Below are 24457 nucleotides of genomic sequence, written 5' to 3' on the forward strand. Positions count from 1 at the left end.
TCCAACTCCCATATTTTTTTCCGAGGATTCTAGACTACTTTGTAAACACAGGTTCATTTAGTAATGTAAGAAGTCTCTTATTTAAGAAAGTATGAGTCTCATCTCATGGAGATGCTTAGGAAAAACTTGGTTTAGAGAAAACACACAGTAAACCAGTGGCAGATGAAGGAAGAGTATTTAAGAGCTGGGTGTCTTAATCTTCCTTCTGGGGATGGTAATTCATGTCTGTGAACCTAATAACTTTACCAAATATTCATTTTGATAGGAATTTCTTATTTGTGTGACTCGTGAAGCTTTGCAGTGCCTTTCTCTCTAGTGAGAGAGAAATGTGCAAAGAACTGATATGTTTCATTTTATGGAATCTCTTTAGCAAATGCATTCAAGGAAGATTAGACTGCATTGGAGAAACTGTCCTGGTAAAAGGTGAGATTTTGTTAAATAATGGCATTATGGTGTCAGCTAGTATTTATAAGGTTTTTCTGTGTTATCTCTCACTTCCTGTAACATTTTAGTATTCTGCACATTTTTGCCTTCTCCCTGAAATGGGCTGGTTATTGATAATAGTTGTCTTTGTAAAAATGTCACCAGACTTGCTGAATTCTTTAAAAGATGAAGAAATTTCCTAAAGCGTAGAAGTTATCTGCCTCCTTCTCCCCGCACTGTTGGTGGGCAGGAGCAAAAGCTAATAGAACTGTAAATGAGAGACACACGCTGCCCTCTGAAATGCTCCACCCTGTTTTACAATTGCTGGTGGCATCCTTATTGTTTTCACTAAATTACCTTCCTAAAATGTTTTCTTCCTCCTATAGATTGCCCAGCTCCTATGTATTACTTCAACTGCAGCTCTGCAGGTCCTGGTGCGATTGGATCAGAGTGTCAGAAAAGTTGTAAGACACAGGATATGCACTGTGTAAGGACTTCACTTCCTAGCAGGAGCATGGGACAACATGATTAAGAATGTATGATTGTCCTTAACAAACGCTGACGGTAACATGTTACGCTATTCATGGACCAACTACTTTACTGATAACACAGCAGCTATAGCTACCCATGTAGCTGTGATACTTGTAGTTTGATTGTCACTAACAGTTATAGGATTTTTTTAAAAAATCCAAAAGTTTGGCATCCAGAGCTAGCACTGCTGCTGGTTCCCTGTACTTTCTGGGCATTAATGAGTTGCCTTGTGTTGTATCTTTATATACGCAGTATGTCACAGAATGTGTTTCTGGCTGCATGTGTCCCGATGGGCTGGTATTGGATGGCAGTGGAGGATGTATTCCCAAAGATCAATGCCCATGTGTCCATGGAGGACACTTTTATAAACCTGGGGAAACCATCAAAGTGGACTGCAACACATGGTATGTTATTCCAGAGAGCCTTGTTTTATAACAAAGGCTGTTAAAATTGTCAGTGCATAGTAGGGCCGTGGGGCAGGATGTATTTTGAAGCCTTCCTCTTCATCATTAGAGCCATCAGGCTTCTAGTAAAAATACAAGGGGAAACATTTCCTCTCTGCAACATGCTGCAGGAGCCTGCACTTGGGGAGAACTAGTACCAAGACCTTCTGTCAGACGATTTCCATCCTTTTCTGCAAACTGCTTCCACACCAGCTTTAAAGTACCAGCCTCATCCAGGTTGGTCTGTGGCTGGACATTGTACAAGGGGGAATTGACTCTGTGTCTGTTGGGCACAGCTGAACCCCAGAAAAGGATTAAATTGCAATGATCTTCCAGTGACTTGCAGTGCTTCCAGGTGCGTGGTGCTCAAAGATGATAAATCAATGCTCTAGTTGCTCCAATTGCTGGTATAACTCTGCCATAGGCTTCACTGTTATTACTCATCAAGGTGGGTAAAATGCTTTGAATACTTACCCATTATTTAGTGAGGATGAAACTGTATAGTCCTCCCGAGAGGATGCACAGAAAATAAGAGCCAGAAACACCGGTCTGATCATCACTGGTACAAGCAATCAAGTTTAACATGTGAAGCCAAACCCTGATAAGCAGTTGTTGATATCACAGAGGCCATTAAGAGGTTTTATTGCAGTGAGGGCTTTGTTTTCTTACGAGAACAGGACACGCGGGGGAAAAAAAAATTGTAGTCTTTGTGTCAAATGTATAACAACTAAAATTTTCTGTCTGTGGTCACTGAACTGGAGGTGAAGTTTGTAAAGGTGTGGTGGGTTGACCTTGGCTGGAAGCCAGGTGCCCACCAAGCTGCTCTGTCACTCCCCTTCTCATCAAGACAGGGTGGGGGAGAAAATAAGATGGAAAAAATCTCATGGGTCAAGATAAAGGCAGTTTAATAAAGCAAAAGCAAAGGCCACGCACAGAGGCAAAGGAAAACAAAAGAATTATTCTCTGCTTTCCATCAGCAGGCGATGTCCAGCCACTTCCCAGGAAGTAGGGCTTCAGTAAGCATAGTGGTTGCTCTGGAAGACAAACGTTGTGATAGCGAATGCCCCCACTCCTCCTCCTTTCTCTTAGCTTTCGTTGCTGAGCAGACACGATATGGTATGGAATATCCCTTTGGTCAGTTTGAGTCAGCTGTCCTGGCTGTGTCCCCTCCCAAGATCTTGCCCACCCCCAGCCTACTGGTGAGGGGGGAATGTTGGAGAGACAGCCTTGATGCTGTGCGAGCACTGCTCAGCAGTAGCCAAAACATTGGTGCGTTACCAACACCTTTCTAGCTACCAGTACAGAGCACAGCACTATGAGAGCTGCTGTTGGGAAAATTAACTCCATCTCAGCCCAATACACAAGGGAAGACAGGGATAATAATTGGTTCACACCACTGTAGTCAGGAACAGAACCGACCACATGGTACCTCACAGATTAATATTCAGAAATGGTTAAATATTCAGTTCTTCACCTTGAATTTACCTCCTAAATCCCCAGTGCCTGCTCCCAGGACTTAATGATTCGAAAGATCTTTGAATGAAAAAAATAAAATAAAAATAGACAAAGTTCAAATGTGTCTTGGTAGTAAACATGAACTTTCTGATTAGTAGGCCATCTCATGGCATGGTCTCAGAAGAGTTGAGAAGGTAAGTCTGGAAGAGTGAGAGATGATTGCTTTCTTTGAAGTACTGCAAAAGACAAACCTTTTAATTACTCTGCCCCTGTTTGGGGTTAAGGAAAAACCACACTTCATACCAAGTTTGTGATTCTTCGCATTTCACCTCCCAGCACCTGTAACAGAAGGCAGTGGAACTGCACAGACAATCCCTGCAAGGGAACCTGCACTGTGTATGGAAACGGGCATTACATGAGCTTTGATGGGGAGAAGTTTGATTTCCTGGGAGACTGTGACTATATCCTAGCTCAGGTATCAATTTTTTTCACTTTCCTATCCATATGCTTTTCACAGCTTACACTGTAGGGTTCAGTCTGAGTAATTAAAGAGCTATCCCATGCAAAGTAGTCGACACCGATGAGCCGAGCCTACCCCTTCTTCTTCTTCCTAGAGCAGATAGAGTGAGATTTTCCATTTAAAAGCAAAGCAATTAACCCTCAGAAGTGACACAAGAGGGCACTGTGTGATCCTAAACGCTTAACTCCTGGGCTGGGCAGCCCTTTCCTGATGTCATGCCAGGATCTGCAAGGCAAAGGAGTACGTGTGGTGTTAAAAAGCTAAGTGTTACTCTCAGCCATCCAACACTGACAGTATTTTTGTTGTGACAGAAGCACGTAGAGGTTAATGTGTGAGCCTCAGGTATAATACTTGCATGTAATGAGACAGTACTCAGTGAGACATTTTGTCATCCCCAAATTACAGTTGATTTTGCTAATTTTAAGAAAGAATATTTTTACCTTTTTGGCTGTGCAGGACTGGTGCTATGAAAAGCTCATTTTTTTCCTTAGCTTTTCCCTTTGAAATTCCTGGTCAAGTATGAACCTGCCACCAGGTCAGCTGCCACCAGATTCTTCTAAAATGTCCAGAGTTTTGGTGAATAAAAAATTGACAAAATAGCAGAAGTCAGATCAGAATGGTTTAAGACTGGTCTAGTTGCCTGAAAATATCTAATACAATGTTATCTATTTTTCTAAGGATTTTTGCCCCAATAACATGGATGCTGGCACCTTCCGAATTGTAATTCAGAACAACGCCTGTGGGAAGTCACTCTCCATCTGCTCCCTAAAGATCACACTGATTTTTGAGGTTTGTCTAGAATTGGTTATAACTGAGGAGCTGTAGTCTTGATTTTGTAGCAGTTAGTGTAGTATCCCCTAATATTCCAACACAGTTGCTGCTAGAGAGTACTTATGGAAGTCAAACAGCCAGAAAGCAGAGGCAGGCAAGCTGGGAAAGTTTTAGGTATTTGGTGTTAACAGGGCTGGACACTTCTGCAGGTGAGGGGATAGGTGCAGGGAGTCAACAGCACTCTATGTATGTGCATGTGTGTGTGTATTTGCATCTGTGACTTTAGTGGTATAGGAGTGATGGTAAAGTTTTTAGAGGAGCATGTTTCTGTAACATGGTTTGAGCACAGGGCAGATGTAACTACAGAGGGAAGAGCTTCTTCCCTCCAGCTTAGACTTAGCATTTCCCCAAAGTGCACACAAAAAAGAGTTCTCCCATAGTGGGGGGTGAGGGGATAGTAAAACAAAGCAGCATGGCAAGGGGTGTTCTAGCATACACAATTGCCTGTGCACTCAGGAGCTGCTGTGCCAGCAGAACAGATTTCATCTAGAATGAGGACAATTTCTGTGGCTGTGAGGTAAGACTTGTCATGCAAGGGTAGACATTTCCCATTGAACTTGGTGGGTCTTGTCTGTGGCTCACATGTCTGGTGGTAGACCAAGATATAGTGTAAAGACTACAGAAAAAATAAGATGAAGGGCAAGAGGCAGAATACCAGTGCTGTTACACTAAGTTTTCTATTCAATTTCCTTTCATGCAATGTATCTGTTCCTTGTAGAGCAGTGAAATCAGGCTCTTGGAAGGAAGAATTCAGGAGATAGCCACTGATCCAGGAGCTGAGAAGAATTACAAAGTGGATCTCAGAGGAGGTTATATTGTGATTGAAACAAAACAAGGGATGAACTTCATGTGGGACCAGAAGACTACTGTTGTTGTTCACGTGGCACCATCTTTCCAGGTACGTATGGCATGGACTGAGAGTTATGATTTCAACCTCAGAGTTATGCATCCAGAACTGGAGCCCCAACTTGAAAAGCAGGGCTTGGAAAAGTATTTGATGCAGCGGACAAGAAGAAGCAAGCAGGCCATGTCTTGTGTTTTATTTCATTGTTCAGTCAGTATGAAACACTCCAGAATATTTGGAGCTAGAAGTAAAGCCAGACACTTTGCAGTATTGGTGGGCTTGTCACTTGGAGTCCAGCTTTTTCTAAGCCATATTTTGATGACTGTTTAGAAATTTGCAGCTATTTTGCCTTGGCCTGTTCTATAGTTTATTTTTGTCAAACAGTGGGCCGCACTCAAAATAACCAAACCATTTACTGTGCCTATGCAAATTACCCAGGGAAAAGTCTGTGGCCTTTGTGGGGACTTTGATGGCCGCTCAAGGAATGACTTCACAACCAGAGGGCAGTCCATGGAGATGAGCATCCAGGAGTTTGGAAACAGCTGGAAAATAACAAGCACCTGCTCAAATATAAACATGACAGACCTGTGTGCCGATCAGCCTTTCAAGTCTGCCCTAGGACATAAGCACTGCAGCATCATTAAGAGTAACATCTTTGAAGCCTGTCACAGTAAGGTAATCCTGTTCTCTTATCCTCAGTAGTTTCACACTAGGTATTTGTTGCTATTATGCAGCACATCTGCACACAAATTTTTACTATTAAAGCCTATTACACAGCATCCTGGAGTACAAGGGCTACCTCACTCAAAACCTCACTTTACAACTATGCCAGTTGAATCCTGTTGCACAGTATTGAGGAAACAGCAGTGCCTGTTTTGAGCAAGTGAAGAGAGAGGATAATAGTTGGCCACCAGAAGTAAAAAGTTAGCTACCCGTTTGTAAAATCTGGATCTAAATTAGTGTAGGACTGGTTGTATGGGGATCCTTGGGAAAGTTTATTCAAATTACCTAAAGAGATTAATAATTTGGTTTATTTTAGGTACAAATTGAATTAATCTAAACAGAAACAAGGCTACTAATTCTTAATGAGAACATCTATACAAAGCTTCAATGCAGTTTAATAAGCCATTTTAAAAGCAAACTTGGCTTAATTTCCTTGGTTAGTTCATGTTGGGACAGGTTAAAACACAAGAGATGCGAAGTTCAGTGGAAATAGGATTTCCTTTTATACTCACTTAATCACTATCTCTCAGTTAGAGAGTGCACACACTATATAGTTGTGCTAACCCAAAGCAAGGTAGTTCAGTCCTGCAGAAATTACACTGGAAAGTCATTTTGAGCATAAATACCAGTATTACACACATAATAGCTCATAGCTCTTTCATTACAATCCCAGTCTGTCACAGACTCAGCCTGGTTCTGCCAAAGAAACTGCTAGTGGAAGGCAGAAATTCAGAGCCCTTTCTCCCATTAAAACACAATGCAGCACGTATATCTGTGGTAACAGATCTGTTGGTATTTTGATAGGTGAACCCAATACCATATTATGAATCTTGTATTTCTGACTTCTGTGGCTGTGACAGTGTGGGAGACTGTGAGTGCTTTTGTACCTCAGTTGCTGCTTATTCAAGAAGCTGTAGCAGAGCTGGTGTCTGTATTGACTGGAGAACGCCTGCCATTTGCCGTAAGTATTGCACTGAAAATGCACACAGAAAAGCAGTGCTCCATGTGCTTAGGCACAAGGGAGATAAAGAAAAGCAGAATTCTGACATCGCTGTGCATGCGTGACTTAACAAGCTCTTGTTTGCAAGATTTGGAAAATGAACCCTGCCTGGTGTCTGAGACTTGGAGGTTTTTTATGCTTCTGTTCCAGCTGTGTTCTGTGATTATTACAATCCACCCGACAAACATGAGTGGTTCTATAAACCCTGTGGAGCCCCTTGTCTAAAGACCTGTAGGAACCCACAAGGGAAATGTGGGAACTTGCTGTACAGTTTAGAAGGTAATTCTTGCTTGACTTCAATGCAGTTTATGGGAGTTGAAGGTATTAGTCTCATTTTAAATGTCTTAAGCATCAAGGCTGCTGAAAGGCTATCCCATTTGCCCCAGAAACTCATTGACCATGCCTCGCCTGGGCTAATTCCCCATGTGGTGGTGCCATTCATAGCATAATTTGCCTGTTGCCTTTAAATCTGGGGAGAGATAAAAGGTCATTCAGTCTAAATTTGCAATGAATAATTAGCTGTTGACAAACAGAGTTAATGAAAACTTTTGGCAGAGAGGGAAAAAGAGGACATGGAAAAATAATTGGTAGTATAAAGAACATTCATACTGGGATGACATTCATTTTGGGATCAAATCTGCATCTGATAGAGGTATTTATGTATTTTCCCTGGATCTATGTGAAGCAGACTAAGAATGCTTTGTCTACTTCAACTTTCCAGGCTGTTACCCAGAGTGTAGTCCTGACAAGTCATATTTTGATGAGAAGAGCAGGGAGTGTGTCTCCTTCACCAACTGCACTTCATGGTAGGTCAGTTGATGGTAAGAGAGGTAGAATAGGACTGGAAAGGACAAGCTAGGCAATGTTTGGTTTATGCTCATATGCAGTGGCAATTATCATTAAATCCTCCAGGAGTAGGCTTTTATGTAAAAGTAGATGCCGTTGCAGACATTGTTATTCCACATACTAATTCAAGTCCATAAAACAAGTCTTCTCCTTTTCTTTTTATCCTCAGTGATCCTGAAGAGAAACTATGTGCTGAAGACTCCAAAGGTAACTTTTCATTACCCTCACCATTCATTGAGTGATGGTAGGCCTTTATTTTTATTATTATTAACATCACATGTTACTGCAGGGGTATCGGTAATAGGACTCCAGCTAGCTAGTTCAATAGGTGGATGCACAGCAGTACAGATATACTTTCATAAGCAAAATGCAGCCTTTGACCTGAAGAACTGTCTAAAGGATAATCATAGGGAGGAAGGACAGAGGCGTGAAATATGGGATTCATCTCACCCAGATAAATACCACTTCTCCACATTTATACTTCTTGGTAGTCAGTGAAGACAGACAGAAAGTAGTCTGAAGCAGGCCATTCATAGTACCTGTTTTAATGAGCACTTTTAGAACAGGGCAAATCTTGTAGAGGTGCTATTTCCTGTCCACTAATTTCATAATAAGCCTAGAGAGCTAGCTTATGAGAGACATGTTTGTGTGCCTAAAGGACACACTTGCTTAAGGTATGGTATTGGTTCATTCCCATATCTGGGAGAAACCACATCCCAAAATGCGGGGTGACCCAGTAGACAACACATCTTCAGTTTTGCTGATTTTGTTACAGTAATAGGTACATTCCCTTGGGTTCCTGAATGTACATTCTCCAAAACCTGGAGAGCTTCTCACATATTTAAATGAAATTGTTTATCACTGCATGTTCCTCATTAGTGGGTGGAATTGGCTGTGCAACACCTTCTGAGCCAGTGTTTTATCACTCAGCAAGCCAGTAATCCCAGTCACGTTCCCTGCCAAGAGGGAATGCACCTGTGCTCCATGCCGGGTGAGGATAGTGCCAGTTCTGAAGCTTTCACCAGCCAGTAATTCCTCTATGCAAGCTGACTCCAAGAAACACCAGCAACAACAAAAATCCAACCCACTTTAAATAAATGAGGTAGACTCCCAGTGCAACTTCTCAAGAGAAACTGAGGAAGTTTTTCAGCCAGGTAATTCATGTTTGATAATATGAGCTACAGAAGTTTGGTTTTCTTTTCATTTGTATTTATATTACAAGTGTCACCTGTTACCATGACATTTGCTCTTTAGGTGCCTCAGATTGCCTTTGCTGCTACAATGGAAAGACCTACACCTTAAATGAAACTGTGTACAGCCAAGTATATGGGACCGAGTGCAGTGATGCTGTCTGCGGCCCTAACGGAGAGATCATTAAAACACTCATCCCTTGCAGTACACCATCCACACTAGCACAAGGTACTAGGTTTATAAGAGGTTTGGTGGTGATTTTATGAAAGTCTGTAATGGTAATAAGATTCCTCCATCTTGGAAAAAGATTCCTACTGCATGTCTAGGATAAGCACAGAATTTAAGGTGGTTGAAGGTTCAGGAATGAGGAGTCAAATCTTCTAAACCTTGATTTTGTCCTTCTTATCACCTATATCACACTATGGTTCTTATTGTGCTGTTTTCTGCATTGGAATAAGTAAGTCTCAAATGGGTCACTGGAGCAAGAAAATAAAGCTGCCTGGTGGTTTACTCCTTTCCCAAAAGAGAAGTTGCAGGGTGAAGGGGATGTGAATGAACAGAGAATAGGAAGTAAAAAGAAATAAAGAAAAGGTGGAATTTTGCTACATGATTATAGCAAAGAAAAATAAGTGGCTAAAAAAATATGTATTATCCTGGTAGCAAATTATAAAGAGGGGACAAAGAAAATTAAAAGTTAGCTTCTCTACTCAAGTGAGTGGAAGAGACTTGATGGTGAGCCCATGTGTTTAGTATTTACTAAACGTGTTAACAAGTGGAATAAGAAATATAATGGAGTAACAGCTAGGAAAGGAAGGACTATTGAAAGCAGAGTGTAAGTGGCATAGTAAAATGTCTAAATGATCTGTCTGTATTTAAACCAACAGATTCTTCACAACAAGGCATTAAAAGGCAAAATGGACCGCCACTGGAAATCATTTCTCCAAAGTCAGGTTAAGTCCTGCAGGACTAGAAAGTTCAAAGAAACCTTAATTTGGAATGAATAAGTGACAGTAGAAGGGCAGTTTATTGTATTCTATACAGAAGAAAACTAACTACAAGGGGGAGTGTGTGTGTATTACTCTAGTAGCATACAATGTAATAGAGTGTATATAAAGACAGAGAGGATGATTTTAGTGTGTACGTGTACAGAATGTGGTGGATGTATAAAAATGATTATTTTTTCCTCTTTTTGTGATTGTAGAGAATGTGAGAGATACCATAGGGCTTGAAAGCAGAGTTGCAGAGGATTTGAATATTAATTGATTTAATTTCCTGCAGAACCACATATGCAACCTGTAACATCTGCACCTCCATCGTCAGTGGTAGCCACTCCCTGCTTCTGCAATGACAATGGACAATTGATGCAAATAGGTGAGAAATGAAGCAAATTTTTTTTCTGCATCATTGATGTGGAAAGATGTACTGTTAGATAAAGGTGCTTCAGCAAGTGCTCATTCAGCTGGCTGCAGTTACACATTACCGCAAGTTGTTACGTCTTTGAACTGTAACTAACACCTTCAGAACTACAACTCTCCCATATCCTATAACTTTGTCCTGGTTTGGATATCCCTGCTGTAAGGAAACTTATACCAGATGCTAACTTCAGTGGACTCCAGCACAAACCCTGAATCCCAAACTGCTGAACATGGGCTTGTAATCCACAGTCATATTCCAAAAACAGAGGAGGGAAGAGTCTTCTTCATCTCTTAGTAGCTCCTGAACCACCTATCTCCTGGTCTTTGTGAAGACCAGGTGCACTCAGTGATGTATTCAGTATTCTCTCCTCTTGTACTCATTTTCAATTCCTGCTAATGTACTTCAGAGCAGAATATCAGTTTAGCCGCCTGTGGCCCTCCCTCAGCCTTTACTATTTGGATGAACTGAGCTCTGGTTCAGTCACTGAATTCAAGGAGATGCAGACAGTCACACCTGAACATGGCCATCGGGTACAGGCAGACCCAGCTAGTTAAATGCAGGGCTGAGTATGTGGCTGACCTGTGATGCATAGGCCTTGAGAACTACCAGTTTCATGCACAGTCCAGTGCTAACAGTCAGGTTTTGGCCTTGCAGGAGAAAACATTTCTCTGCCGGTGAATGTATCGGGTCATTGTGCTTACTCCATTTGCAATTCATCGTGTCAGATTGAATTAATTTGGGCCGAGTGTAAAACTGGTCATACTGAGGCCCTCAAGATCTGTGATCCACACTCCAAAGCCTGTCCACCAACATTGGCTCCCAGTGCAACAAGCCGAGTTCCTGCTTCCACGGGGACTCCTGTGAGCGATTGTCTTGGGCTCATTCCTCCTAGAAAGGTGAGAGGCTTGAAAGAAGATGTGTTTCTTCAGCTACAACATTGCCTGCAGCCAAGGTTTGCTGTTCTCCTCTGATGCTGGTAACCACCACTACAGCAGGACTGTAGGTGTGGCTGACTTAGATGATTTAGGAGTATACCAGAAGCCCCCAAATAATTGAGGGAATAAGTTGAAGATTATTTGGTTCACCTGAAACATCTAAATGATTGTACATGGGCAGAGCTACCTAAGCTGAAAAAAGGCCAGGAAACCACATCTGGCAGTGTCCCATCATCGGAAGTGGTCAGGACCTTAATATTGAGTCCTATACAAAACATCGTAGAACAGAAGTAGATATCAAGGCTCTGTTGATTGCTGTATTTTTCATATTGCCTGGTTTCCACAGAAAGAGTAGATAGCAAATAATGCCATGCTAGACAATTATCTGAATGAAGCATAGTTGCTGTGAGTGATTTTAAAGATTTTGTTACATTGCTTTGTTATGTGTCTCTCTCCTTTTTCAATCTGTCAATAGTTTAATGAAACATGGAACTTTGGAAACTGCCAGATTGCCACTTGCCTGGGAGAAGGAAACAATATTAAACTGTCCAGCATGACTTGCCCTCCTCAGCAACTGAAACTCTGTGTCAATGGTTTCCCATTCACGAAACACTACGATGAAACTGGTTGCTGTGAAGTCTTTGAGTGTCAGTGTAAGTACTGCAGCAGGAGAGTTCCTGAAATTTATGTTACGTTCAGCTGGGCCTCAAGAAAGATAAGTTTACGTGGTCAACTTCTACATTATGTTCATATTAATTCAGTAGGATGTGAAGGAACAGAAGTTCCATCTAAAACATTGACTGTTAAGAGCAGATAAGAGTGTCCTTGCTGGGCTAATTTTTCTTTATCAAACTGGTTATTTCAGCTCTCACTGAAAGCGAGTAAAAGAGTTAAAACCACCTTGTACTTGCAGGAAGCTCAAAAGCCAAACTTGAAGTCTGTCACTCTGTCTTCCAGGTATCTGCAGTGGATGGGGAAATGAGCATTATGTGACTTTTGATGGAACATACTATCATTTTAAAGAAAACTGCACCTATGTCCTTGTGAAGTCAATTCATCCTGATTCTCACATATTCTGGATTCACATAGACAACTACTACTGTGGTGCCACTGATGGAGCAATTTGTTCAATGTCCCTTCTCATTTTTCACTCCAACTCTGTTGTTATTCTGACACAAGCAATGGAACATGGAAAAGAAACAAACTTGGTAAAGTATTGTGTTAAAATGAATTTTCAATATTATTTTGCAGTAGTTATATTACTGTACTGCCAAATGTCCTGTCACGACAAAGGATGAAGCTTGTAAAAAATGGAATGGGTAGGAAATGCAATTACATCGCTTTCTTTCTCTTTTTTCCTTTGTGTCAACAAAAATTTGTATATTCTAAAAACTTGGGAAATGATCACATAATTGAAAGTTGTGTTTTTCTTCCTGAGTATTCAAATATAAATTACAACATATTAAAAATAAATCATAGAGAACTGCTTAAACAACTGCCTTTGACAGACTTCATTTGGTGCACCTGCAGCCTGAATTTGTGCTGCTCTACTTTCCAGTTGCGCAAACTGTATACCTTACACAACAGAAGGATGTCCATAGAGACCTTTTGTTTCTCTTCTTTTTAGATTTTGTTTAATGATAAGAAAGTTGTTCCAGACATTTCCAAGAATGGTATCAGGATAACCAGTTCTGGCCTTTACGTCATAGTTGAAATACCTGAATTAGACGTTTATGTCTCCTACAGTCGACTTGCATTTTACATAAAACTCCCTTTCGGAAAGTTTTATAACAATACCATGGGACTGTGTGGTGAGTGTCCTCATCAGCTGACAGGAATGAATGCAATAAATTTTCTTCCTTCTTTCTCTCATCCCCTTGTAAAAATCTCTAAATGCTTGCAACTCCACTGTTTTCTATTTCTCACAAATTTTAATAAATTTATTTCTGTTTGGTGGAAAGACACTGCCAGGAGACAGTTTTAAGTCACTTTCTTTCTGTTCACAGACTTAGTGGATGGAGATAGGCTCTTTCTAAGCCCTTCCTCTTGATCTTACTTACTCAATATGGAAATGTATGAAATCTGGACAGTCCTGTGCTAGACAGAGCCATCTCAGTTGCTTTAGCCACCAGGAGAAATGTGTCAACCAACATGTCAACTCTGGTTTTCATGAGTAACTGGCAAACCATTTCTCTTTCTACAAACAGCTCTTGTGAACTCATCCAGGACCCCAAGTGTTCTTACCTTTCCACAAGGAGGAGAACTTCCCTCTAGGTTTTCTCTAAAAGCAGCTTCATCAGCATCAACTGTCCTCCAACTGTCACTTTGCTTTTATATTGCCACCAGGTACCTGCACCAACGAGAAGTCTGATGATGCCGTGAAAAGGAATGGTGAGGTTATCGAGTCCTTCAAAAAGATGGCATTAGATTGGAAAGTCCCAGATCCTACCAACAGATACTGTAATCCAGGTGTCTCAGAGCCAGCTGAGATTGAATATCATCAGCACTGTGAGCCTTCCAATCTGTGTAAAATCATCTGGTAAGACAACTCCAAAAAGTGCCAGAAAAATAAGTCCACAAGATAACTTTGCGCTTCACTACGTGACTTGAGTGAACTGCTTATAGGACATGATGAAAATATGAAGTCTAGCACACCTTGAAAAACTGAGCAGTGAACTGATATGTGAATGTTCCTGAGTTTGGCAGATATTTTTCAGCTGCATCAAAATCAGTCCTCCCTCAATAGGGTCTGCTGCTTGGCACTCCCTCTGCCTGTCAGTTCTAGAGAAGCCAACCAGGAACTAGCTACAATTCGGTATCTGAAAGCTCTGGATGAAAAGGAACACAGAATATAGAAAGCAGATGTGCGTGTCTGTTTTTAAAATAATTTTGTGGTTTAAAGCAGGATTGTCAAACATGCCGACATAAAAATGTCAGCATATAGAATTGTAATCGTGAGCTGTGCAGGAGACTTTTCTTTGAAGGTATGAGTCCAACATAAAATTGCTTCCTTTCAAAGCATTATAAAGAATGGGAGGTAAAGCTCATTCTTAATTAAGCTGTGTGGGTGTATTGCCTATCAGAGCAAACTGTAGTTGTATCTTTACCTTGAGGCTTTCTCTGGGTGTGGATGGGTTTGGTTCTGAGTTGAATTCTTCCTTGGAAGTAGCCCAAGGAAGTGAAATGCCATGTCTGTCTCCTTGCTTTGCAAAGGAACCTGACCGAGTGCCACGGCGTAGTCCCCCCTCAGCCCTACTATGAGGCATGTGTGGCCAGCGGGTGCTCAGAACAGCACCCCAGCACCGAGTGCCAGAGCATGCAGACATATGCAGCCTTGTGCGGGCTCCACGGGGTCTGCATGGACTGGAGGAGGCAGGCGAGCGGGCAGTGCGGTAAGCCTGGGAAGACCTGCGGTCTGTTCTTCCTCTCCTACACACCTGTTTGGGTTCCTCCACATCATCAGGCTTCAATCTTTCATGAGCTGCTCTGGACCCAAGAAAAAACAGGAACAAATCAAAGAGGTTGTTCCAGTCCAGAACTGGTGCAAAACGAGCGGGAAACAGGCTCATGGTCCCTCCGGAGCAGCTCAGCTGAGGAGCCCTGTGTGTTAGCTAGAGCTTCACCACCAGACGGCAACACACAGCTGCTCCCTGTGTGCTTTACCCTGCTCGGGGGACGTCAGTGATTCAGGGGCAAGCACTACTAGTACTGGCGCAAACACCTTGCTAAAGCCATCCATCCCCTCTTACTGAAGGTGCAGGGACCCCCTCACCGGGCAGGGGCCTGGGCTGTGTGGCCCCACGGGGAGGGCTGCCTTAGCACGTGCGGTTTGTCCGTTGTGCATCGAAGGGTACGCATGGGTCTAGGCTTTCTAATGTGGGTGTCGTAATCCTCCACAGAGGCCAGCTGTGCTCAGGATCAGGTATACAAGCCATGCGGGGAAGCAAAAAGAAGCACTTGCTTCAGCAGGTGGGTCATTTCCTAAGGCACTTTTCAAGTCCATAACTTGAAAATTGCTGAGGAAGGCTAGAAGTTCATATTCCCCTGGGATTTAAGTGTCTGATTGCCCTGGGGCACATTTCTGCCTCTCAGTAGTTCCTGTTTATATTCTAATTGCGCAGAGAAGTCATTATGGACACCCTCCCCTCCCAAACCAACACACCAGTGTTTGTTGAGGGATGCTACTGTCCTGATGGAAAAATTCTGCTGAATGATCATGATGGCATTTGTGTTTCTGTCTGCGGTAAGAAATAATGCAAATGGTGGGATGGGAAGGGGGGGATAAGAGCCTGACTAGAAGTGCAGATTAAGGGGAAAGTTCTGGGTACAGAGCAAATGGGGGAACCTTGGTACTGACCCTTTCTAGTTAGGCTGGAAATGTTTCAGATTGGCAATTTCTGCCTGCTCTTATGCAGGAAGTGCAACATTCAAAAGAACAAAGAGGAGGATCTTTAAGATGTTTTGGGTACACAACATGTGACTTTGCACTCTGGATCTCTCTTTTTCTTTGTGGCTGTTTCTTAGATTTCAAGACCTTCCTTCTATTCCTGTCCTGATTCTGTTGTTTTCCCAGTTCATCATTAAAGGAATCTGTAATTCATTTTATAGGTTGCACTGCACAAGATGGGTCAGTGAAACGGGTAAGGAAAAGGAAAATACTGTCTTTATACCATAGCTGGGTGCTATGACCTCCTGTAAAAATGACTGCATGAGTTTCTTCTTTTAATTCTAAGCTTAAATACCAGTGAACTGCAATGACAGTGGGGAAGAAAATGGCAGATTTTATTAACTCCAGTACTTCATTAGTCACTTGAGGTACAGAAGCAGAAATAGCAGTTTGTGGGAATCACTGTTTCCTGGTAGAACTACCAGGCTTCCCTTCTGGAAATACATAAGTCTATAAAGGAAGGTGGTGCGTAATAGCATTTTTTCTTACTGTTCCCTTCTCCTCCCTCTGGGATTTGAACTCTGATTTTCCTACATAATAAATTAGGCAGCCCAGCCATACACTGTCTTGCAACAGGCATTCATTAATATAATGCTTCTAGTTTTTGCTCTCTGAACTACTATCCTTATTGTTTTCACAGCCTAGAGAGGCTTGGGAGCATGACTGCCAATACTGTGCTTGTGATGAAGTGACCCTGAATATCTCTTGCTTCCCCCGCCCTTGTGCTAAATCTCCACCTATCAATTGCACTAAAGAGGGCTTTGTACGCAAAATAAAAACACGTCTGGATGACCCGTGCTGCACAGAGACAGTCTGTGGTGAGTTGATAATTCAGATGTCATAATGTAGCATCACTTGCCTTTAGCAGCAATCCTCAAGTGAGATCTGGTACCCCACAGGTACCAGCTTCAAATAAACACACTGGAGTGGTCATTTCTTCCATCTACATGCCAGGAGCTCTTGCTATCAGAAGAGACCTCCTCTGGTCTGGCTTGTATTCTAAACTAGTGCCATGACCTGCCAGATACTTATGTTGGAAAATCCCCCATGGATCATTGGGACCACTGGGTGCTTCACAGGATCCTCTGGCTCTTCTGAGATGAGAGGGTGATCCTTGCACAGAGATCCATCCAGTAAGGGAGGATGTGCTTGTCTTCCAGGCTCCCCCAAGCCCTCCTGTGGAGGTTCTTGATATACGTTTGCCCTCACCTTTCCATTTGCATCCTCCCAGTCCCAAATGCCCACCACAGCACAGGACCTCCTCTTCAGCCTGCTCCTAACCCTGGCCGTTCCCAGTACCTATAGGAAGATGCAGGACAGGGGATCCTGGCAATGGTGGTGGGATGTTTTTCTGTTCCTCCTCCTGTCATGCTGCCAGGCAGAGGTCCATTAGGCTCCTTGGATGCCTTGAGGGAGCAGTGGGCACTGTCAGGGTGCTTTGCCTTACATGTCCCAACCTTTACATCTTTGGCTCTCATCCACCGCCTCTTCATTTTTTTCACTGTCTGACTCATTACCTTTACACCAACTTGTTTCTTTATCACTTCTCTCAGATGAGGTGGTTTAGTTTTTTTAGAGATGACATCCAGTGGGGGAAGAGAAGCAGGAACAAGGCCCAGAAGTATATGCCCAGGGAAGAGCTTTACAGTAGAGCAAGCTTAGGGATGCTTCACCTGAACATGTCCCAAACTCCAAAGATGCATGGTTCAAGAATCATCTATTTCTACCCAATTTCTTGGATGTTCAAGCTTTGTCTGCAAGTAACACTGCTGGACAAGATGCTTTGGCGTATTTTATCTCTGTTGTCTATTGCAGAATGTGATATAAAAACCTGCATTATCAACAAAACAGCATGTGACTTAGGCTTCCAACCAGTGGTTGGTATATCTGAGGATGGTTGTTGTCCTATCTTCTCCTGTAGTAAGTACCATGTTTCCTTAAGGTGTTTTTTTAATTCCTTGGTCTATTTCATTTTTTCTAAATGAGTCAAAATCATAACCAGTAGCCTCCCCCCTTTTCTCTCAGCCTTTATTGTTGCTTTATTGGTGCTTTTTTTTCTGGAGGTGGAGTAACTGGTGCAGATTCTCTGTAGCTAGTATTCAGTGAGTGTAAGTTATTGATCAGATACTGAATGTCGGTTACATTGAACCCATCCAGAAGCTCTGCTGCCAAATTATATTTCCAGATTCACATACCTGACCCAGCTTCCCACTGGCTCTGTTACCAGCAAGGTGTTTAACAATAAAGAAAAGCTCAACTAATTTCAAGTATGGGTAAAAACCATGAGATAAATAGATTTTTCCATATGGAAAATACCAGGATATAGAATTACCCCCCACTTCATGCATAACATCTGAGCAGATGCTACATGTGGGCTTCCAAATAACAATTAGCACCATGTACTAGTTACTTTTTTCCCCTCTTTTGTGCGGGATATTAAGCCTAGTGAATAAGCTCAGTTCTACTCTTTGTCTCCTCTAAATCACTCACAATTCAGAAACGAGTACAGTTACTGTTTACATCATTCTTGGCACATCCTTTTCATTTTATTTTTTCTTACAGTACCAAAAGGTGTATGTGTTTCTGAAGGAGTTGAATTTAAGGTAGGTCTTCTTCCAGACACTTCTTTCCACAGGTTAATCCTGCCTGAGTCAGAATTTTCTGAATTGTCAACACTCACATAAAAAGCAGGGTTGGAATGGCACGTAATTTTTCCCTGCCAGTAGTCTATCAGGAATGTTACCAAATAGGTAACGCTAGAGACCAGTAGCTTGCTTACTAAATGACCTCTTACCTGTGTTTTAGAGTCAAGAAGTCAGAATTGTGATTGAATTCAAATTTAAAATCTCCTTGGATGTTGTAAGATTAATTACTAGGTCAAACTGAGTGAAAATTGATGTGTGGAATTTATGAGATAATGTAATAACTCATTTAACGTGATTGATGCACTTGGGAGTGTCAGTCTTGTGTTCATTTTGTGATACTGACAGTGTGAGGTTTTAGAGATCTGGAGGTATTGGTTTCAGGAAGTTCTTCCAAAAATAAATCCCAAGCGTAAGCATTCATTTTTGATAGTCCAGGAGATGTATGTTTATTCTAGAACCCACTGAATTCTTGCCATGGCCTGTCTCCCCTCTCCGCTATATTTCCAGCCTGGAGCAATGGTGCCTAAAAGCTCTTGTGAGGACTGTGTGTGCACAGATGAGCAGGACATTGTAACATGGACCAACCGCATCCAGTGTGTTCCAGTGAAATGCCAAACCACCTGCCAGCAGGTCAGCGCTGCATGCTCAGCCTCCCCAGTCATGAGCAATGGCTGTTGAGGGCATGTACTGTAAAACTAGGATAGTGTAACTGCTTCCTCACTGAAAGAGGAATCTAATCTTCTTTTAGACTTTTTGTAAAGTCCTTTTTAGGGTGCTGGTTATTTTTGCTCTAGCAAATTTAAGAGATCACCCTTGGAAAGATGTCCTGAGGGAGAATGATTGCAAACCCGTTAAAAAGTCCGACTGCTGAAAGACAGTGTTTGTGCTGTTCTGTTGGTGTTGCCCATTGTCAGCTCAAAAATCAAGATTGTAAAGAAACTGCACAGTGGTTTATATGTTTCCAGACACTTGTCAGTACTCATGAGCTGAGAGTCTGCACACAAACTTTCAGTCTATTACTGAATGTAAGCAAAGAGTGGTTTCTTTTCCATTCTTGCCCAGATAAGGCCAGACCCACCACCAATTGTAAAAATGGATAAAACCATTATCCTTTATCCTGAAGCCAGCCACACCCACACCCACACCCACCAAGAAACCAATGGATACCTTAAAAAGAGGGGAGGAAATAACTGATGCACGGTCTTCACATGTCTGACAGCAGCAATTCTTGAGGATAATCATATCAGACCAAGCACTGGTGGTCGATTGTGCAAGTAATCATATGCTGAATTAATTTATTTGGCCTGACTTGATTAGCCTGAAGAAGAATAGCTGATGACAGGGTCTTCATGGTAAATGAAATGTCCAGAAGTTGACATTCAATAAGGGAAAGAAAATGTCAGCTTTGATTGTCATGCTTAAAGTGGTTCCAACAGGGTTCTAAAGACAACAGAAATGAAACCAGAAGGGTGGCTCATTTCCTGTGCCATCTCCAGTGTGGCTTTGATCCAAAGGTGCTTCATGAACAAGACATCAGGTAACATGACTAAATGGAAACTTTATTCCCACAGGGTTTCCGCTATGTGAAAGAGGAAGGTCAGTGCTGCAGCCAGTGCCAGCAAGTGGCATGTGTGGCAAATTTTCCATTTGGCAATGTGACCATTGAGGTAAGCGCTCCCTTGCTCTGCACACAAGGCTGAATTATCAAAAAGACCTCAGCATTTTTTGAACCAGTGTCATACATTTTGAGGCTGGGAAGACAGAGGAGATTTTAAAATGTCCATACTTCCAAAGTAAATGTAGATGTTTATACAGCTGCTCTCTGCTGTGTGCATCTCACAGACACCACTGTGTTAAAAATTATGCATCTCTGGCAGGAATGGAAATCATGTTACCCTCCCTCCTCCTGACATGCAACAGAGAGAAAGAATTTGGAGGGGATGGTGACATTGTGTAATACTGCTCTTGCAGAGATACATGAGCTGGCTTCACATCATACTGCTCCAATCTGGAAACAGTGTCATTATCTTGCCCCGGACATACAGGGCTAAATAGTGTGAGCGAGCTGATATAGCTGTACTACCACTAGTTCTGAATTTGCTGAGGCAGAAATCAAAAGTGGCATAGCTGCTGTAGTGTAATGTGACTTAGTAACACACCCAGGTAATACATCATGTCTTGTGAGCATAGCATTGTGCAGACATGGACTGAGCCTCAGGCTAGCTCTTTGATTTTATTACAGCCTGCTACTCCTGTGAATGGTTAATGGTGGTGTCTCAACCAGTGACTGTTGTCTGACATGCTATTGCTTCTCTGGTAGCTCTTGTGTTCTGCATCTTTTCTATTTCATCTTTTTATTCCTTGGTAATTTATCTTGTAAGCTAGATTCTCCTGTGCCAGTATACAATTTTTATGTTTCTGTGAGGAGGCTTTGCATTTATCCATTAGCCTTTATTATGAAGACTTTTCTCTTCTTTCACACTTTTTGCTTTTCTTCCATCTATTAAAAAAACTGTTGAAATCCTTTAAAAGAATTATTTTTCTTTTGTGTATATTTTATTCCACATACATTAACATACCTACCTTCTGGCATTTCCATTCATACCTCTATGCTCATTCTGCCACCAGCTTTTGATTCTTTCCACCTAGGTGGCCACAGAAGGGATTTTGCATAGGCCGATAGTGGGTGAGTCTGGTACATAATTTGCAGATGTGAGTTGCAGGCATCTCAGCACTTTCAGAGTGATATGAACAGCCCAGTTCCTCTGCCAGTTCATTGACTGTATTACTGTTGCATTATTCTATTTTTATTGCTATACTATCTTGGGTTGGTTTTTTTTTTTTCCTATTTTTATTCAGGTTGGAAAGAGTTATAAAGCTCCGTATGACAACTGTACTCAGTACACGTGCACTGAATCAGCGGGCCAGTTTTCCTTGACTAGTACAGTAAAGGTCTGCCTACCATTTGAAGAATCAAACTGTGTTCCAGTAAGTATTTTAGAGCCAGAAAAAAAGACTTCTGGAATGAGCCCTGCTGCTGGTCTGGGACTTTTCTTTACTGTTTTGAATGAGCCACTTCAGTATTTCTTCATCTTTCTGAGCTGATCATCCTTGTTTGAAGGAAATGTGCTTTTTCAGCCCTGAATGGAGTGTCCCATGGAAGTAAAACAAAACTATTTGCAAACAACCCACACATTTTACTTGTTGTGGGATAAGCACTGAACTTGAAAGAGTAGAGTATTGGGGCAATAGCATTAGCAGGATTTTTCATCACTTGAGAAATGCCAATGTTACAAAATGAAATTGAGCAAATGGTAACTCACCATGGACCCCTGGGGGAACTGATGGACACAGTGTCTTCTGATATGTGGTGCATCACTAAGCAAAGAAGTACATGAATGAGCAAGGGGTATCATTTGTGCCCTAGCTTTCAGCAATTAGTGGTTTCCAGTAACCTTCAGAAACGTTGTGGGGCTTCGCAGCAGATCTGAAAACCAAAGCAGGGACAAAGACAGCCATTGAGTTGAATTAGCTTTGGGGCAGGTTCTGTGCAGGTCAAGCTATTCAATTCCAGGAGCAGCTGCTATTCTCTGGGGCTGGGTTTTTTGTGCTGGCTTCAATAGGACAATACATAAGGTCAGGCACATGTTACAGGACATCTCACCTGGCTTGTGAGAGGATATATAATTTTAAGAAAATTCACTCCCTTCTTTGCTGGATTAGGTTTTTTTTTAAGCAGTTTTATATATAATTGGTACACAAATAGGTTTGATGAGAAATCTGTGTTGGTTAGAGATGAGGGAATATACCTGAACTCTCATTGTTGCTACTAGCTGCTTAGCGATATGTGCATCTGAACTGTTCTGCTTATGTTTGCTTTCAATATAGGGGACAGTTGATGTGACTTCAGATGGCTGTTGTAAGACATGTGAGTGCATTAAATCACTGATTCCCTATTCTAATACTGTTAGGTTCTCCCCTGCTTGTAGTTCTGTTTCTGCATGCACTGGGAGTCTGCAGTTTCCACAGACTGGAAGACTTCTTACAGCAGCAGAGCTGTTTTGTACCTCACAGCTGAGGCTAAAAATCTGTCTCATTCTTCCAATGGGGGCACTAAAATTCTTTGATCTCCATTTCTGTGTTTTTAAACAACTGAAATACTGTTAGTTTGAACTACACTCCTGATAATATTTGTAGAAAATATGCTCTGTATTCTTTCATCTGGAAATTGCATGGAAAAAAGGGTCTTTTTCCTGTAGCATTCACCCAGAAATCATAGGTTGTTATAGAGTCACAAATGTCATTTATAGCAATTTAAAAAAGCCCAAACCCTGCATGTCTCCTTTAGGTCTTGGTTCAACAGTATCTTTACATGAACTTATACATAAGTCTTCATTTAAGCTAGTCCACAAATAGAAAAGTACCTTGACTAGCAGGCAATTGCTTTGCTGAATTGGTGCCTCTTTGCACTCTCATTTGGTTTTTTGGTTATGCATTTGAACTGTAAAAAGTTTTAGTAGGATGATCTGCCCTTGGTTTCCTAGCAGATACCTTTCAAAACATTTACTCCCCAGCATGAAGAAGTCTAACAGAAGTGTTCTCCTACGCAGGTATTGACCTGCCGCATAAATGCAAGCGCAGCTTGAAAGAGCAATATATCGTCCACAACAACTGTAAGTCAGCTGCTCCGGTTCCAGTGCCCTTTTGTGAAGGGACGTGCAGTACCTATTCTGTGTAAGTAGGAAACCTTTCTCTGTCCTCCCCAATGTCTGGTCTTCCTGGGTTTTTGTCACCAATGGGCTGCAGCTGTTTGTCCCCTTCCTGCTGTTTAAATGGGCCTGCTTGGGAAACTGGATGTGCAGAACAGCAGTCATTAGCAATGTGACCAAATGTCTTTAGTGTGACAGGGGTGCCTTATCTTAGTTAAGAAAATAGGTCCCTTTGAAAAGACATCAGCTAAATTTATTAACTACCTGTTTTTAAACATGTCCTTATATGGTTTTTGAACAGCTCTGGTGTTTAGTGGAGTTTTTTCCTGCTCTTCGGTCTCTGTATGAATTGTTCCTTTCTGCCTTGCCAGAATGGGCCTAATCCAAAATCCACTGAAGCTACTGGGATTTTCCCTGTTGTTGTCAGAGGATCTGGCCCTACATGGCTAGTAGCATCCTGAGGAAAGACTGCTATGAATAAGCAGAAAATTAGATAGGATATTTTGCACCTCTGCTCCTTAGAAGTACCTCCATTTGGAGCAGCAAATACGGATCAGTTTGGGAAGACGACAGGCAGCGGACTGATGTGCAAATCTCATTTCTATAGGTATTCCTTTGAGGCCAGTGAAATGGAACACAAATGCATTTGCTGCCGTGAAAAAAGAAGTCATGAAGTGAAGGTGGAACTGGTTTGCTCTGAGCATAAGACAGTCCAGTTCACATATGTGCATGTAGATGAATGTGGATGTATGGAAACAAAATGCCCAAAGAGGAGAACATGAGCACAAACTAAAGGAAATATTTCAACTCCCATTTAATGCTTCCCTAGCAAGTGAGTAGTTTAGAAAACAGCTGTGAGTAACCTTCAAATGAATATACTTCTCTCTTGTGCTTTTTCCTTCTGGTATTATAGGCAGTTATGGAAATTAGATACAGATTTTACTCTAAATGTTTGTAGAATAAACTGCATTTCAAAGAGGACTTGTTCTCCTGTTTCAGTGATGCTGCTAACCGGGCAAGGTGGCTAATGTCTTTAATCCCATAGTGGTGTATAAACCGAGGTTATTACAAGCCACTCTAGAGACAGCTGATGCCTTTCAAAAGTCCTGCCTGAAGAAAGTGCACATTGTAAAACCATAACCACACACATCACTTCATTTCCCTTAGAAGGGAAACAGCAATCACTTCCACAGCTGCTGGTTCAGTTGGAAAGGCAGGACTTAGCTCAGGGGCACGTTTGCATTCTTCTCTCCAATGGTCCTGAACCGACTTTGGCTGTGACTCTGGGTCACTGGAGGAAAGCAAGGTGCTTTTTTGCTTTTGCATAGTATGCACTGCATCAAGAATGTAAAAACATGTTTTACATATACACTGCAAAATTACAATATTTGCAGCCTTATTGTGAGTCCTTCTCTCACTGGTGTTTTTTATTATTTGCCAACATCAGACTCTGAGCTGTGTGTCAGGTGAGAGACTGATGTTCAATCTCACTACCGGT

The 24457-nt window shown here is 41.9% G+C and overlaps 1 protein-coding gene across 1 annotated transcript in view; it reads left to right on the plus strand.

The window, feature by feature from the left end:
- LOC128152854 (mucin-5B) overlaps positions 1–23764 on the plus strand; it is a 44404-nt gene extending 20640 nt beyond the window's left edge. Inside the window, exons 17-47 of the mRNA XM_052811522.1 lie at positions 371–423; positions 810–910; positions 1207–1358; positions 3189–3327; positions 4051–4161; positions 4922–5101; positions 5486–5722; positions 6575–6731; positions 6921–7049; positions 7492–7576; positions 7786–7823; positions 8880–9035; positions 10086–10178; positions 10878–11119; positions 11634–11811; positions 12116–12366; positions 12786–12969; positions 13505–13697; positions 14372–14550; positions 15058–15127; positions 15280–15401; positions 15767–15798; positions 16246–16423; positions 17421–17525; positions 18168–18208; positions 18758–18880; positions 19822–19917; positions 21110–21238; positions 22139–22178; positions 22861–22984; positions 23567–23764. Of these exons, the coding sequence (XP_052667482.1) occupies positions 371–423; positions 810–910; positions 1207–1358; positions 3189–3327; positions 4051–4161; positions 4922–5101; positions 5486–5722; positions 6575–6731; positions 6921–7049; positions 7492–7576; positions 7786–7823; positions 8880–9035; positions 10086–10178; positions 10878–11119; positions 11634–11811; positions 12116–12366; positions 12786–12969; positions 13505–13697; positions 14372–14550; positions 15058–15127; positions 15280–15401; positions 15767–15798; positions 16246–16423; positions 17421–17525; positions 18168–18208; positions 18758–18880; positions 19822–19917; positions 21110–21238; positions 22139–22178; positions 22861–22984; positions 23567–23741 (4093 nt within the window). The 3' untranslated portion in view covers positions 23742–23764. The remainder of the gene's footprint in view (positions 1–370; positions 424–809; positions 911–1206; positions 1359–3188; positions 3328–4050; positions 4162–4921; positions 5102–5485; positions 5723–6574; positions 6732–6920; positions 7050–7491; positions 7577–7785; positions 7824–8879; positions 9036–10085; positions 10179–10877; positions 11120–11633; positions 11812–12115; positions 12367–12785; positions 12970–13504; positions 13698–14371; positions 14551–15057; positions 15128–15279; positions 15402–15766; positions 15799–16245; positions 16424–17420; positions 17526–18167; positions 18209–18757; positions 18881–19821; positions 19918–21109; positions 21239–22138; positions 22179–22860; positions 22985–23566) is intronic.
- The last annotated feature ends 693 nt before the right edge of the window (positions 23765–24457 follow it).

This window comes from Harpia harpyja, chromosome 16 (assembly GCF_026419915.1).
Source record: "Harpia harpyja isolate bHarHar1 chromosome 16, bHarHar1 primary haplotype, whole genome shotgun sequence".
NCBI classification, from domain to species: domain Eukaryota; kingdom Metazoa; phylum Chordata; class Aves; order Accipitriformes; family Accipitridae; genus Harpia; species Harpia harpyja.